Source organism: Sardina pilchardus, chromosome 13 (genome assembly GCF_963854185.1).
Source record: "Sardina pilchardus chromosome 13, fSarPil1.1, whole genome shotgun sequence".
Classification (NCBI taxonomy): domain Eukaryota; kingdom Metazoa; phylum Chordata; class Actinopteri; order Clupeiformes; family Clupeidae; genus Sardina; species Sardina pilchardus.
In genome coordinates this window covers 794,724-811,239 of record NC_085006.1, presented here as the reverse complement: position 1 = coordinate 811,239, position 16,516 = coordinate 794,724, and the positions used below count along the sequence as shown (strand labels likewise).

The 16,516-nt window shown below is 40.1% G+C and overlaps 1 protein-coding gene across 1 annotated transcript in view; it reads right to left on the bottom strand.

Annotated features, from left to right (window-relative positions):
* ercc2 (excision repair cross-complementation group 2) overlaps nt 1-16,516 on the bottom strand; it is a 121,382-nt gene that overhangs the window by 21,831 nt on the left and 83,035 nt on the right. Inside the window, exons 14-15 of the mRNA XM_062552363.1 lie at nt 8,835-8,904; nt 8,593-8,694 (exon numbers count right to left, since the gene is read on the bottom strand). Of these exons, the coding sequence (XP_062408347.1) occupies nt 8,593-8,694; nt 8,835-8,904 (172 nt within the window). The remainder of the gene's footprint in view (nt 1-8,592; nt 8,695-8,834; nt 8,905-16,516) is intronic.

Here is a 16,516-nt window from a genome sequence, read left to right as displayed (position 1 = left end):
GAAAATGTGAACCGTGGAAAAGTAAAAAAATTGCATAAGATAGTTAGCTAGAAAATAGTCTAAATATAATTGCTTAATTCCAGCTTGCTCTAAACCAAATAAAAATGTGCAAATGCGGCAATGATAGATAACTTGTGTGAAAAGAATATTTACTTAGACTAGAAGTGTGTTTTTACTAAAAAGCTTAAAGTGTGGTTTTGTTTAGCTTTAGAATGTGTTTTTGCTTAATCCTTTAAAGCACAATTGTTTAGCCCTTGAAGTGTTTTAGTCAGGCTTATAGAGTAATGCTGTGTTAGAGTTTTAAGTTTGGTAGTTCCTGCTTAGGGCCATATATGGGCCTCATCCGAATGCTGTGTTAGAGTTTTAAGTTTAATAGTTTCTGCATAGAGCCATGTATAGGCAACATCTGTGAGCTGTGTCGAAAAGTTAGGTGTGAAGAGTTGTGGGAAGCCATCAGAAAAAGAAACAAGAGATAGACAAACAGCTGACTGTGATAAAAGGTGATAGATTGAAGTTCAGCTAGAGAAATACAAAAGTGTCCTGTTACCGGGGCAGACACACACAGCTCTCCAACACCTCTTCTAGACATCATCGACTGAGAGCAAGAAGTTTTTATTTTTATTATTTTATCTTCATTAAAGTCAAGACCCTAACCCTTGGTTAGGGATTCTGTTAAAAGGTAGCAGAGTCTTTCTTCGAGTTTTCTTTGCCTCCCCTGTGTCAACGAGAATATTGAACTTCTTGCAAGAGGCGCACGCCTACAGAGGAGACCAGGCAGGAAGCTGGTAAGTTTGTCCGTTTGAGGGCTTACTTTCTAAGACACTGTTAATGCTTACTGCACAATACACTGACATACACTGGAGTAGCGAACTCAGCCGTGTATTTAGGAAGGGAAGTCCTATGCACTGTAGCAGCCACAAAACCAACCGGAATTTATTTAGCGGGCATGGTTCTGTATAGAATAAAGGTCGGGGGCCTTTAAAAGGTCCAAATGCACATCACACAAGCAAAGATACGGAATTCTGTTTTTAGTAACTAATGTATGTAAAAACGGTGTATAAATTATCAATTAGATCTGTTATATGCCATGAGTGCTATATAGATTTGTCCTAGAAAAAGCCCATATTGAATCACTTGGCCCTGTCAATAGAATTAGATCAAGTTTGTTGTATGTTTCCGGTGAGATAAGAGAAACTGTTTCCCCCAGCCGTGTTACACAACTTACAATTAGGAACATAGGACCCCTTTAACCCCAACTATTCACCCTCGTCACGAGGAGGAGAATATTATCTGAATTCCCAATCCCAAACTAGATTTACTAGTTGTCTTCTATGTCATAGAAATCTGTCACTAGAACAGTTAAATATGAATCTTTCTGTGACCACGAGGAATAGGTCGCCTTTGTCACTCCATTGACGGGCGACAGCCTTTGTAACAGGAGGAAGACTTTTAGAAATCATTGTCACAGATTAGTTTATGCAGTAAATGGCCAAGTCCTCCTATTAGAGGAGAATCACATAATTATAAGCACGATTGCAGGTAATAGAGTTAACATGAAATAGATATATGGAGAGCCTCCTATAAAATATCTACTTGTTGACCCTGAACTCCTGATTAAGGATTTTGTTTCGTAAAGGGAGAGAGCCTCTCCCTTGTATCAGTCCTTTCGTGCCTCCTAAACTCGTTGAAAAGGGGCCTTTGCAACAGACACGACACTGATAATTACTTCCCCTTTTTCGCAGAGCAGTCGCCTCACAAAGTCGAAAAGGGGAAAAAAGCTATAGATAGTATACACACACACACCTTTTTAGAAAGTGAGGGATTCACTGAAAATCTAAAAGGTTTATACGCACACACCCGGAGTAGCGATCTCAACTGTGATTATAGGAGCGGGTCTGTAGTCACCAGAGTGGACACAAAACGCAACAGTGGCCCAATTAGACGACAATTGTTTTTGAATCAGTAGATGTTCCTTTCTCCAGCAACAGTAAAACCATCCACCAAAGCCACTGCAAATACGAGATATGCTTCTTAAAAATTACCGGAATTTAGAGGGAGGAACATTCTGCTTTCAGTGGTGTAGATAACCCCTCGGTGCACCTTTTGGTCTTTAAAACTATGCTACCTAGGCTCTATGGAAATATAAAGCTTATAGACAGGTCATTTGCTCAACTTTTTGGGCCTAGTTTTCTGTCAAAGTTTTCTCAATGGATTCCTGGTCAGAACCCCTATTGAAACAGATTAAGACTTGGGGCATGTTAAATTTTGTCCAAAAATTCAAGATGGCCGCCGTATGGGCAATTCCATATCAGTTGGAACAGGTCCGACACCATGGTCCTCAGTTTTTTCTGATTTTTGGTCAAAATGTTTTGCTTGGTATCTTGTTTAGTTTCTGAGATATGGCTCTTCAAATGTGGATAGACGTGTCCTAAAAAAAGGCTGAAAATGCCTGTATTTAATGAGCACCACTTTTTTTTAAACCCCTCTCCTGTCTTAAGCCTACCATATTATTTTCTAAAAATTTGAACACTGGGGCAGTACCCTGTTTAGTTGTCCAATATCACAAAGGAATTATAGTCCTTCCCACCATTGAAGACTTATTCATCGAAACAAACCCATATTTTTTTTAAAGCAATGAAAAACAAAAAAACTGTTTTTGTTCTCTTATGGTCATGAATGGATAGCACTCACATTTTTAAAACTTTACACATATATAGTCCATGACTAAGAGAACATGTTGAAAAAAAATTGAGATGGTAAGTTTTCGTATTTCGAGGCTATGGGCCTTCAAAGATGGCCAAAATGGTGTTTTTTCCTAAAAATGCCAATTTCATTGCCTTTTTTCAAGGACAAGATGAAATGCAAATCCAACAGTTATTTTCTCCTGCAATAGTATGCCACTTTGTAGACCATGTGAATGTGGTAGATCCGACCTGTCCATTTTAATATCCCCTCTGTACATGTCTGAAGTTAGAAAAAATGAAAAATTGTCTTGGCTGAAGGAGGTGTTGGCTCGATTTTTATGAACCTATTAGAAGGACAATATGGGGTTTAAACCCATTTTTTTCTGTTTGAGGGATCGGAATGCCATCCTATAAACAGGATAAAAATGTTATATCCCATTTTTACTCTTTATTGACCCCTTAGAATATGTCCAAAAGTTGTCAAAAATGAAAAAGGCGACTAAATTGAGGGGCTTAAAATGGCCAAGTGGATCAAGTCACACAAGGCTAAAAATTTAATATAAGACAGATGAGATAACTGAGGGAGAACACTGTGAAATGTATAACCCCTGTTACGATGGTCTTTGCAAAGATACTGCTCCAGTCCTTAGTGTTTCATTATGCCTAGGGTATTTGCTTTACTCTTTATTCATTTAGGCTATGTCTATTTATTCATCATCTTCCATCCTTCACAGCCCGACATAGCGCACGCATTCTCACCAGCTAAGACCTAACACCTGTCACTCAACTCGTCATTGTAGGGGAGGTTTTTGCCATCATTCCCGCGTTATAATCATCAGCCTATCAAGGTGGTCACTTTAATCAAGCTCGTGCATGAGTAATGACGTCAACCATAGCAACGAAGACTCACTATTAGTTTAGGAGTTGTCGTTTCTCCTTACTAAAAGTAGGTCTGAAAGGCTTTGGGAATAACTTTTAAGGGAAAACTCCTAGCTAAAATCTTTTAGCGCGATTTAGGAGTACTCTTAGTGCGAAGATAAAATCTTTGTGAATACGGGCCCAGGCGTTATTAGTGGGTACAACAATGGTATAACCAGATAGTAAATTGTTTATTTTCAATCCACTTTCTACAAATCCAAGCGAAATAACGTCACACAAATGACATTTCAACAGATTCGGCAGTCATTTACCGATATCGGCAGCCATGTTTGTTTTGTTTTCACAGCTGATTCAGATGTGGCCGCAAAGGATTATCAGTAGAAGGCAGCTTGAAGTGTACATCGATGCTGCCTTCAAAATTGACCGTTATTCGGGAAATTTAAGATATCTTAGAAGGCAGCGAAAATCGTTTTTTCGGTTTCGAACGGCCTTTGCTGCCTTGCTCTCTAGTTAGATATCTTAGAAGGCAGCAGTTTTTCCCGTTTCGAACAGAGCCCATGCCTATCTCTAGGTATGGTGAAGGGTGTGTCATGATGCGGGCCAATTTTAGTTCTAAAGACCAAGGGAACCTTAGCAGGATGCATGGTATCCTGGAACCATGAAATAAGTGGCCTTTAAAAATAAAAATCTGCCTGCCTCTATGGGAATTGAGTACATAGGGTTAACACAGGGGTGCCAACACCTATGACCCCAGTATTTTAAGGAGGAACATTTATTCATTTATGATACATTATTCATTCACAAACAAAATTGGTGTCCTTAACACTTGGAAGTCCCGGGCCTTTTCAGGCACTTTGAGGCAGTCAGGTATACCTTGAGATTTTTATATTTTTCATCTAACTAAAAACATCTATGCAAAAGTGGCACATATGGTTATATTCTAGAGGTCCTCCACACTAATTATGGGAGAGTAAAGTGGATGTAATGAAATTACTTTTTATTATAATTCAGTGTAAACACAACTATTTAAAAAACGATTTTCAAAGGTTAAAGGTCAAAGGTAAAAAAGACACTATAAATATATTGAGCTAAGACTTTTGAACCTTGAAAACAATGGTGTTGGCTCCATATAAGTAAAAAGAACATTTAAGAATGTTATGTAGTTTTACTACAAATTGGGGGAAAAAAAGTCAGACTAAATGGGTCACTTAGTGAGTGTCTCTTTCAAATGCAACTTAAGTTCAATGGGCTTTTTGAATGGGCCTGCTGCAGGTGAGAGGACTGAAATCCTTGGATTTTCTTTTATTGTTTTTACAAAGTGCCATTGATACATTCTCTTTTAAAACATATATATTTGGAAACTAGTTGATTAGAGGTTTCTAATGGTGCCACTTATATGTTATATGTAGTTTTTCAAATACCCAGGGGGGGATTTAGACTCCAGAGGGTTAAAGGTTGGATATATCCAAATTGTATTACTTAAGGCATTAAGGTCAATTTCCAAAAGATGATTTTATATTCCTCTTTTTAGTTAACTTTAGCATGGGGTGCCAACACTTTCAGCCATGACTGTATGTGAGTCAAGGCATGTGATATTAGGCAAGGCAATACTTTTGGCAATATAGTGTATGTCTATTCACTTGGGTGTGACAATTGAATGAGTGCATCCCATGGAAACTAATTAAGGGTACAGCCCCTTCACACCTGATGAGGATTCCCTTCTAACAAATTGGGCACTCTTGCCCATGTTTCCAATAGACTCTGATGAAGATGTAGTGTGTCGTGTCTCCTAGGCCCCACCCATGGAGCACCGAACGCATGCGTGAATTCGCGCCCACTTCGCTGCTTTTGCGTCAGCGCAAATCAGCCAGATATGGGGACACCTGCCTTGAAAACCATGCTTAGGTAGATAAAGAAAGTAACGTAACAGAATATAGTGATGTGTACACAGTTGTCCCGCTAACCACTCTTGAATTAAGTGCGCCAGTTTGTATGAAAGAGAAGGAATGTGCGTAACTGTTGAAGAGTGTGTGATTCGGCCTACTTCACCAAAGAGCTCCGAAAGACTGAAATGAATGCTTGGTGATGAGGAACGTGTGAGACTGAAAGTTGTGAAAACTGGATGAATGATGCTATGAAATTATTATGCAATAAACGACAGAATGACTGAACAACGTGAACATTTTATGCTATATGAAAGTGCTGACTAATAAAACATACAAGAAGTATTACGTTAGATATGGGGCTAAATTTGGGGAATAATGTGTGAAAATAAAAATGTATGAAAATACTATAAAACGACTTACGTGCCTTCAATAAAGACATGCCTTTTTTTACCTGATTAAATAAACCACAACAATGTAATCCTGAATGTAACATACTCCGTATGAACGTAAATGGTGACCACAATGGAAATAAGCCTCAGGGCTTTTTTGTGTAATCCTGACTTTCTTGTTGAAAGAGATGGTGCGGTCTATGATCTGTATCATGTTCTTTTATTTTAAATATGAGTTGGTCAAATAAATCAAATCAAATCAAAAACTGTGTAGCCTACCATGTTTGAACGTAACTGTAAGGATCTAAATTCCCAGGCTGATGACATTCCTTTCAATCATAAGTGTGGGCCTATTGTGGACCTCCTGTCACATGTTTGTCCAAAGTCCTCAGAAGTCAACTTGGACCAGGAAATATAACCAAATGTATTGTCATGTCTTGATTGATTTACTCAAGTGGTTTCACTACAACAATGGTCTCAGTTTCACCTACAGTACTCATCATGTGATCTCCATTCATGTTACCTGCTCTATCACTGTGTGAACCAATCACAAACTTTGTAGCCTATATAAGGGTAGACAACCCATTATTCATGGAGTCTCTATTAGCTATGGGCTTCCACACTTAGGTGTGTAGTCATCTTCCTCTGAGCTGGTAAAGTATGTTTCATTCTCTGTCTGTTTTGTATCTTAGCCTGAGTATTTCCTGAACCTGTTTTTTGTAACTTTCATATTATTCATTTAGATGCTTGCTTCTTGTAATGTATTAAATTCTTAACTTGTACCTGACAAATAAATTGTTATGCTAATCCGCTAACCCTTTCTTGTACTTAGAGATCAGCGTAGTAGTGATAGGTAACGGTGTTTGGCACAGCGAAAGGCTGGGACTTAGCTTTGCCGCCGTAGAAGTTAAGTCAGCTGAAGTAGTACGCTGCAGAAGAACTGGCTATTGCACCGGAGTTAGCGATGAGCAGTTCCCCAGTGGGTGGTCCGTGCGAGACGGCCTCACCTTAGTTCAGCCTGAGCCCTCTAACATAAGGTTTTGGTAGACCAGGCGTATCACACATTGGGTTTCAGAGTATTGCAGCTCAAAGCGGCCCGAGTCAGCACTGCAGTCTCTGCCTTATTTCAGCAACCGGGACGAGTAGTGTGTAAGAGGAACTGCCCGATTAAAACGGCCGAGGAAGATACCCACAAACATTATTCCTAGGGACTAAACGAGTGTCATGAGAACAGTAAGGCATTCTCCTTAACAGCTAATATTGTGGATTTATCAACCTACTACGGTTATTGACTTTACTTTGAACTGAAACTTTCCATATTCAGCGGAGATAGCTTTATTAGGTTTAGCAGGGGCTTGGAATTAATTGATGTTTTCAACAGTGCGCGGCTGCTTCACAAGTTTTTCCTTCGGCCGCTCTCTGTTCCCTCATTGGTCCAGAAAAGTGACGTCTTTACATAACCAACCAACATGTTTAGGTAGCCTACAATGTAACCAAGTACTCTCAATAGAATATAATATGTATGCTACATATGAAGCCTAATGCCTGTTACCAAATGTAAACTGTTTGTATGTTAAAACCTGTAAATGCCTATATTGAATGCATCTCTGTCTCAACTAGAATGTTCTCGTCAACAGTGAATGCATGCAAAGCGCCGATCTGTAACACAGAGATGTGTACCTTTGTCTCTCTAGAATGTTCTGAAGTAAGTTTAGTTTCCATGAAGTTCTGTGAAGAGGGGTTCGCCCCAGGAATATGTAGGGGAGGACCATGGGGTCACGGGAAAATTAGGACTATAAGTAGCAGGTCAACCAAAGTCCGGGGCTTCTTCTTCTTTCCTCGTCTTACGTGTTGTGTTACTCTGTTGCTTGCGATAGTCATTAGGTGAACTCCGTACTTCATCACGAAGCCAAGGATGCGGCCCGAAACTTAGTGCACCAGCGAGCATCGGAACTCCGCATCATCACACCTGCTGCTCGTGGCCTTACCCTCGGACAAGGGAGATTACTGAACGAGAATTCATGTTGACTATTTTTGCTTTTTACGACACTATTGGATTCATTCCATTTCTTTTTCTTTTTCCACCACAAAATGGAATTACCTTTTTTCTACATATTGTGACCAACAAGCTGTATTGTGTCGCATTTTTGCTGTATTTAAAAGTGCTGAAGTAAAAAGACCAACGTCCGATTCTTTCAGCTTTTATTATGTTTTGGGACGAATAGCATACCACTTTCCAAACAGGATGGTAAGATAATTTCTCCATTCTGTGATTCTTTTCTATTCTTTCTGAGTCTAAGGTTTATTTCTTGAATCTAAGCAAATACTGAAAATAACCTGGGTTTCAGCTGTTCACTGAAACCGAATCATTTACGCGTTAGCCAACTGTCAAGACCTGGATGTTTAGAGACTTCTGATACTAATAAAGCCTGGATATTCTCTTGGAAGACTTGATCACCTTCCAAAAGACATTCTGGTGTCTATCTGTATAAACAGAAGTCTTAGGTTATTGACATCAAATAGGTAAGAGCGTAACTTCACTTGACAGTGGGTCCCTGGCCTTTTAGATTCAACCGCTGATGACTGGTGTACGGGCGGACACATAACAAAACATTCGTACCGGTCATCCGGGGGCAACACAAGTGAACATCCAAACGTTAGTCTTTTTTCTGTGCACCGTTACATTCAAAATTAAATCTTAGTAAACATCTGTAAGGAAGTGCGGAAGAGAAGATAACAGATCAAGATACTTACCAGGGGACACAGACAGGTTCGTGCCAGTGTCATTGTGAAAGATGCCATAGTGACTGGACAGAAATCCAGAATACGGGGATAGATATCCAAAGGAGACAGTGTCTTGAAAATAGGAGACAAAAAATGCCATCATCAGAAAGTAATATAAGTTAAAGCATTCTGACAAGTACCTAAAGCGAAACTCGGTTACATACATGTACAGCATAGATTAAAAAAAATAATTTCTGAAAATTGACTTTTACCCCTGAGGTGATGATGACTGTTTGGAACCGTTCAAACACTGGCTTGATGGCAATAGAAGCATCCATACAACTGCAGACAGACAAGAGCTTTCAGAATGGTGAAATTCAGTAATAAAATGAAGTGAGCCAGTTGATATCAAAACCACAAAATCTCATCAGTAAAAAAGGGAAAATATACACAGAATAATGTGATTGATATTGATTATGTTAAAGATGAACTGAACTGAAATTTGAAGTAAATGTGATATAACAGATATATTGTATTTCTTCTCATTGGTACAATGATTAAAATGGCTGGATTTGTTAAAAGGGACAAAATGATACGGTGAAAGTGGTGTTGTTGTTACACGGGCGCCGCCATGTTGGATTTCAACAACCAGCTACGTCACTGGCATGGTAGGTCAGTCTAGCGCCTATGACTAGCACTAGTTGCGCAGCATCGTAGATAGTGAGTCTGTGGCTAACAAGAGCCCATTTGGGCTAACTGACATGGCTAAGGACACGGAAACTAACAGGACTTGGCCCCTGGCTGCAGTAATGAAATGTATAAGGTAACAGCTGGGGTTGAGTAACCTTTTCCCCGCAGGGTACTTTGACAAGGAACCAGCCCTCAACGCATAGTTAGTCCTATCTGCCTAAACTGGCTAGCCCTCCGACAGCCAAGGATTTCGAGTCTGTAGCAAACATTTTTTTTAAGTCAACAAGCTATTTAGAGAGCTGTGCTTTTGACACAACAGGGTCGGTGACAGAAAGTCACTTTACAACATCTTACAAGCCCAAGTGGATTTTGAAAAAAGTTTCCACGAGTCAAGTGATGCTACCGTACGTGCGGTGTAGAACAAACCACCGATGCTATCTGCCGCAAAACAGGGCGCTGAAACGCAAACGCCAGGCAGGGGTTTAGTTATCCCCAGCATGTCTACTAGGCAAAAGGCTGGATGTAACGTTGTCGTCAAAATACAAAAACGTATAATCGCATACACACACAAATAAAGCTAACTGTAGGCCTTAGCGTTCAAAAAAAAAAAACTGACAGACTGGGATAGTCACAAAACAAGCTACAAACGATCCAACCTAGGGAAAGGGCTCACTTCCAGCCTCTAAACACGTTAGAAACACGTCTTATGTCAAACTAAACAAGCCAGCACTCTGACCATAGACTCCATATTAAGTCATGACTCCGACGATATATCACGATCATAATGCGTTTATAAGCTGCTAACAACCACAGCGGGTCTGTTACACGATGTCCCTTTCTACTCACCCTGAAGCTAGCTGATGTTCACCGTCTCAGGGCAGATTGTTAATGCAGTTCAAGTTCAATGTCTGAGTTCAAATCGCAGAAATAGCTGTCCATAGTAGGCTACGAGGTATCCGTGGAATATCCATCCGTGCAAAATCCATCAGTGCAATATCCATCAGCATCCACAACGAACAAATCTGCCAACTCTGCACTTGCCTACAATACACGGCAAAACTTCTCCGTGCACTTGGGTATAAGTGCAGATCTTAGCAAGCGATTTCCTTGTCGGTCAGTACGTGGTGGCACAAATACAATAGCTGAATGCTTAACAATAAACATAGCCTTAACTCGACAAAGGCGTCTGCCAAATCCCATAACCATAATTCAAAACAGCTGTGACATTTTGATCAGATTATGCAGCCATGCCTATTCTGCTTACTGCACATTAAGGCTAATATTATACATCAGTATTCCTTATTGACTAGCTGGAATTATTTTTTTCCCCTTTCATTTTAAAGCAGGCATACGTGGGCATATAATTGGGCTACGGTTTTTTTTAATATAGCCTATAGGACTGCACGTTGAACAGGTAGGCTAGGATGAAAAGTTTGAGAACCAGTTTCAAGAATAGCCTACTCCATCAAACTGCTATATGATGACGAAATTGATCATCTGTATTTTATTCTCTCTACCCCCTGCCTGTCAACAAAATTATTCTAGTCGTGATTTCTGTTTAATCCTGCATAATGTTGTATTATAGCGTTTATCGGCGCAAAGTGACTATAGGCGTGCGTCTGATTGTGTCAACGTTTTTTCTTAACCTAAGGGGTGCTGGGGCCTGAAACTGATCGTCCCCCATCTGGTGATAGTCAGACACTACATGCCTGTCCATCAGATGCTCAAAATGTGTAACCCATGACATTAAAATAGCTCATTTTCGTGAGTATATCATATGTTGCAGCTGTTGCTTCTGAGGCCCTACCATGCCAGTGACGTCATTGGAATTGAGCGTTCTAATACTAACAAACGCATTTTTTTTGTGTTGCTTAAAATAGGCTATGTATTGATTTTTTTAATTCAAATTTTTAGTGCAATTTATTTGTAATTGTGATAACCAACACGTCTTCAACGTTAATTATTTCAGTTCAGTTCATCTTTAATATTACATAATTAAAATGACATGATGCAGAAATTCCCCTCTTCATCTATCTTCAATTTAGTGGGTATCAATTTAGCTCTGAGCATGGAGGTATTATATATAACTGGAGAGTCATGTATGTTCGTTTTCCGCACCATAAGGTACAATGGTATGTCATTGATGAAGATTGGATATTTCTTCAGAGGAAAAGAAGGTGTTCGGGAACGCGCTTCACCTACCCTCGTTGTAGGTGCAAATTTATAGGGTATATACAAAAAGGAATAGATTTAGAGCAGAGTAGTTTTTGGAGGGGGGGGGGGTGCATATAAAAAATTGCTTATATTATATATTTATGTATACACACACACACACATACAGTACTATATATATATATATATATATATATATATATATATATATATATATATATATATATATATATTAGTGCTGTCAAAAATATCGCGTTATTAACGCGTTAACGCAAAACAATTTTAACAGCGTTATTTTTTTTTATCGCGAGATTAACGCTCTTCCTGACCTGTGACAAGTTTTTTCATAAACTGCTGTGGCCACGTTAGAAAAACTACAGGACCCGGCTGTAACAGTAAGCGTGCCCCACAATGCCATTGTTTAGATGTCTAGCTGAAGACGTTAAAATGGGCTGCTAACAAACTAATAAATGGAAAGTTTAGTTTTAAAACATTGCCAGGGTCAGTTGATAAGAGCAAAGTTATCTGCATGTACTGTCGATGTGAACTTAGTTACCATCATAGCACGACTAGTTATTATTAGCCGCATTGAGAATTTGCATGAAACTTAGAAGACTATAGAGCAGGCGTTGGGGCGCTAACGGTAGATTAGCCTACTGGACTCGGTAATGAGAACTATCTCGAGGTAACGTTAATGTGAGTGTATGTGTGTGTCAGTCAGTGCGACATCCCTCTGGCTCTTCTCTCCCCTTCCTACTGCTGCGTTATCTGTCTTGTGCCTGTGTGCGTGTGTGTGCGCGCACGCGTTCATGCACATTCGGTGTGTTTGTGTGTGTGTGTGTGAGCGAGTGTGTGTGCATTCGTGCACATTCGGTGTGTGTGAGAGAGAGAGAGAGAGAGAGAGAGAGAGAGAGAGAGAGAGAGAGAGAGAGAGAGAGAGAGAGAGAGAGAGAGAGAGAGAGAGAGAAGAACTATATTTGAATTAGGCTTTAGACTACAACAATTCAGAGCTTTTTTAACTATCTCGGGGTAACGTTAATGTATGTGTTTGTCTGTGTGTGACATCCCTCTTGCGCTTCTCTCCCCTTCCTACTGTAACTTTAGGCTAACATTATCTGTCTTGTGCCTGCGTGCGTGCACGTGCGTTCATGCACATTCGGTGTTTGTGTGTGTGTGAGTGAGTGTGTGTGCATTCGTGCACATTCGGTGTGTGTGTGTGTGTGTGTGTGTGAGTGTGAGAGAGAGAGAGAGAGAGAGAGAGAGAGAGAGAGAGAGAGAGAGAGGAACTATGTTTGAATTAGGTTTGAATTAGGCTACAACAATTATAAGAGCTTTTTTATGTTATTGCAGTATCTGAACTTCTAGGAGGAGAGCTGTTTGTTTCTTGCTCAGTGGTGCTGCCAGCATTGTGTCCCAATAGCCTACTTATTGACAGTATTACTACAGACATGAATGGCTGAAACATACTGTGGTTTGCAATAATAATAATAATAAAAAAAAACATTTGCACAAAGCAAGCCTATCCACTTTACTTTGATATGAGTATTAAAATGATTATGTTTCACAATTCTAGCCTGCATGCCAGCTGAAGGGCAACTCTCCGGTTCTGCGCGATTCACATAGCCTAAATGACCAAGAAAACGGCGATTTTCGCCGAAAAGCGACAAGTTTGCAGGTATGTAAGCAGATAGAATTTCAATAAGAATAGGACACCTGATAGTCTGAAAAAATGATACCTAATTTGGAAAAAATAAGACCTTATTTTTACCACATACGTTGACTGCCATTGACATCTTTAGACGTCAATTGCATTTTTCAATGGGGAGGGCTCATGGGTGAGCTTGGGAACGATCTGGCAGAGTTTCAGGCTTGTAAACAGACTGTACTAGCGATCCGAACCGCTAGATGACAGCAGTGCCATTTCGATGATTATCTGCCTTCAGAGTGCACATGTAGAGACAACAAGCTAACACACTGAAGATCGACCACAGTGGATCTAGTTTGCACGCGGTGCAGGGAATAAATATGCTTACTTCTTACATCAAGGATGGAAACATGTGAACGGTATGATCCATTTACATTGGATATTGCTGTATAGACTAACAGAGCTGCCAACTCTCACGCTTTCGGCGTGTGACACACGATTTTGCCCGTTTACACACGCACTCACGCCATACATCCATTTTCTCACGCAAAATCTTTAACCCCAGAGGTCTCAAGGTCAGCAACTATCATTTTGGCGGATGTGCAAGGATGCTTGCTAACATCCCTGATGATTGTTCTCTCTAGATTGAGATATTTAGCATTTTCATCCACACTTAGGTTTGTTATGCACAAACTTGGAACTCTTTGTACTTTGTAATGATGCCTTGCACGGCTGTTCTACAGACTGTGAAGAATCTAGAGATTACAGTCAGGGCTGTACGCTAAGCTTTTTCACTAGGAGCACAGGTGCTCCTAAATGAAAAAGTTTAGGAGCACAGAAAAAAATTTAGGAGCACTATGACATTTCCTTGAAAACCTTCTTGCCTTAAGCAGGATACAGATCATTCACAGCAGTGGCAATCATAGTCTCTGCTCAAACCGGGGGCAGCCGTGGTGTACTGGTTAGCGCATCAGGCTCGTAACAGGAGGGTTGCCGGTTCGATCCCCGACCAGTCCACCACGGCTGAAGTGCCCTTGAGCAAGGCACCTAACCCCTCACTGCTCCCCGAGCGCCGCTGGTTGGGCAGGCAGCTCACTGCTCTGGGTTGTGTGATTCACCTCACTGTGTGTTCACTGTGTGCTGTGTGTTCACTAATTCGGTTAAATTGGGTTAAATGCAGAGAACTGAATTTCCCTCACGGGATCAAAAAAGTATATATTCTATTCTTCTATTCTATTCTAAACCCTACACACACAGAAAATGGCTTGTCTTGTTTCTATTTCATATTTTGAATTCAGAATTTGTATACATTTTGTTATCAATTTATAGCATTTTAGGATCTGCATAAATACTTATAGCTTAAAATATTCAGTAAACTGAATACTTCATATTGATTACACTGTAATGATATTACAGGGGTGGTGTGTAGGTCTAATTGAGTGCCTGTCACTTTATGTACGTGAACATAATTAGGTTTCATTCGGTTTTAGGAAAAGAGTCAAGCATAGTTCAAGGATACATCATGTTTTCATTAAATAACTTAAATGTTCAAAAAACAAACAAAGGTAAAGACAAATATTTCTGGTGTAATAGAAAAGATGAGTGTCCACTGTCCAGTAACTTCTATGATTTAGGTAGCCTACCATGGCATGGCATCGTGAGTTGTCACTTTTTCCTTGGTCATGTTTAATTGGCTGGGTGCTTAACTTACTCTACCATGACTCGTCTTGGAGTTTGGTAGGCTATATCTGTTATATCCAATGAGTGACAACCAGAGCTCAAAATAAAACGTTACGGTATTCTCCTGATAACGTTAGTGGAATGGAATTAATGTAAATGTAACCTCCATACAAAGACGCAGAGTGGCTATATGATGCGCACATTTGCAATGAAAATGTTCCGCCTTTTTAAAGCAGGTGTAGCCTACACCAAATTGTGGTTAAATCCATCATTTAGACAACAGAATCAGTCGGATTTCTCTCATAGAAGTCAACCAGGCCTATGTCAAATGCAGGCTGGGGTGAAGCTAACACAGTTTCCACACCGTGTTTATCAACCGTGATAATAATAATATTTGAAATGAACACGGTAATTGTAGGCTATATAGTCAACATTCTTATCATGGTTTGCCGTTTCAACGGTAGGCTAATCGCTACAAAGTCACCAACTGATAACGAACAGATTGAAGAAAAAGAAGAATGGTTTTGGAGTGACATTTCTTGCGTGTGTGAGAGACAGCGAGGTTGATGCTGAAAGCGTGAGTTTCCAGCCAGGAGCGTTAGAGTTGTCAACTATGAAATTTGTATACAGATGCGCGAAAATTGTACTAGCCTATACTTTGATCCACTTGGTGTGGATTTTTAGGAGCAAAATGCGAATAAAAGGGTTGAATTCAGTACTCGCACCTGTGCTCCCATTTCATATTTTCAACTAGCACTAATATATATTTCCTCGCATTTGCGACGAGGTGCTCGCAGTGTACAGCCCTGATTACAGTATAGCCTTTCTCCATATTATAGACCTCAATGATGTTCTTTCTGAGGTCCAGACAGATTTCCTTTATCTTCAGCATGCCTGTAAAGACAGTCCCCTCTCAGACAGGTGTTTAAGTGCCTGTAGGCCTGTTCCTTGAAGTCTTTAGGTAAACAATCAATGATGATTGGGTGTTCAGGTATTGTCTGGACATTAACTGACTGCAAAGGTGCGGCTTGAAAGGTGACAGGTTGGTCGTGTGTGTTTAAAAGCAAAGAAATCACATGGGGAGCTAATAATTTTGACCACTCTACTTTTCACACTATTTGAGATTAAGCATTCCTAATAATAATATTAACACTCCAAAATGCACCAGATTCTACATAATAACACTGGCAAATGTTTGATTTTTGAAATTTGATCAGGGATGAAAAATTTAGGGAGAATTTTACAGTAATGTTCCAAAATTTCAGGGGGGCTAATAATTTTGGGCTTAACTGTATATGTGGAATTGGTAACGCTACTCAGAGACAGAGCTCTGGCCAAGGGTGTGGCTCAGGGACTCTATAGCGCCACCTAGCGTGTTGTCTGTTGTGGTTGACACATACATGCACGAAAATGAACCAAATTTGGTGGGCATATGTGTTGTATTAACTCATTAACTCGTCAATTTAGACACATACGTTGACTGCCATTGACGTCTATAGACGTCAATTGCCGTTTTCAATGGGGAGGGCTCCTGGGTGGGCTTGGGAACGATCTGGCAGAGTTTCAGGCTTGTAAACAGACTGCACTAGCGATCCGAACCTCTAGATGGCAACAGTGCCATTTGGATCATTAGTATCTGCCTAGAGTGCACAAGTCATGCAGAGACAACTAGCAAACACACTGAAGATCGACCACAGTGGATCTAGTTTGCACGCAATGCAGGGAATAAATATGCTTACTTCTTACATCAAGGATGGAAAACACGTG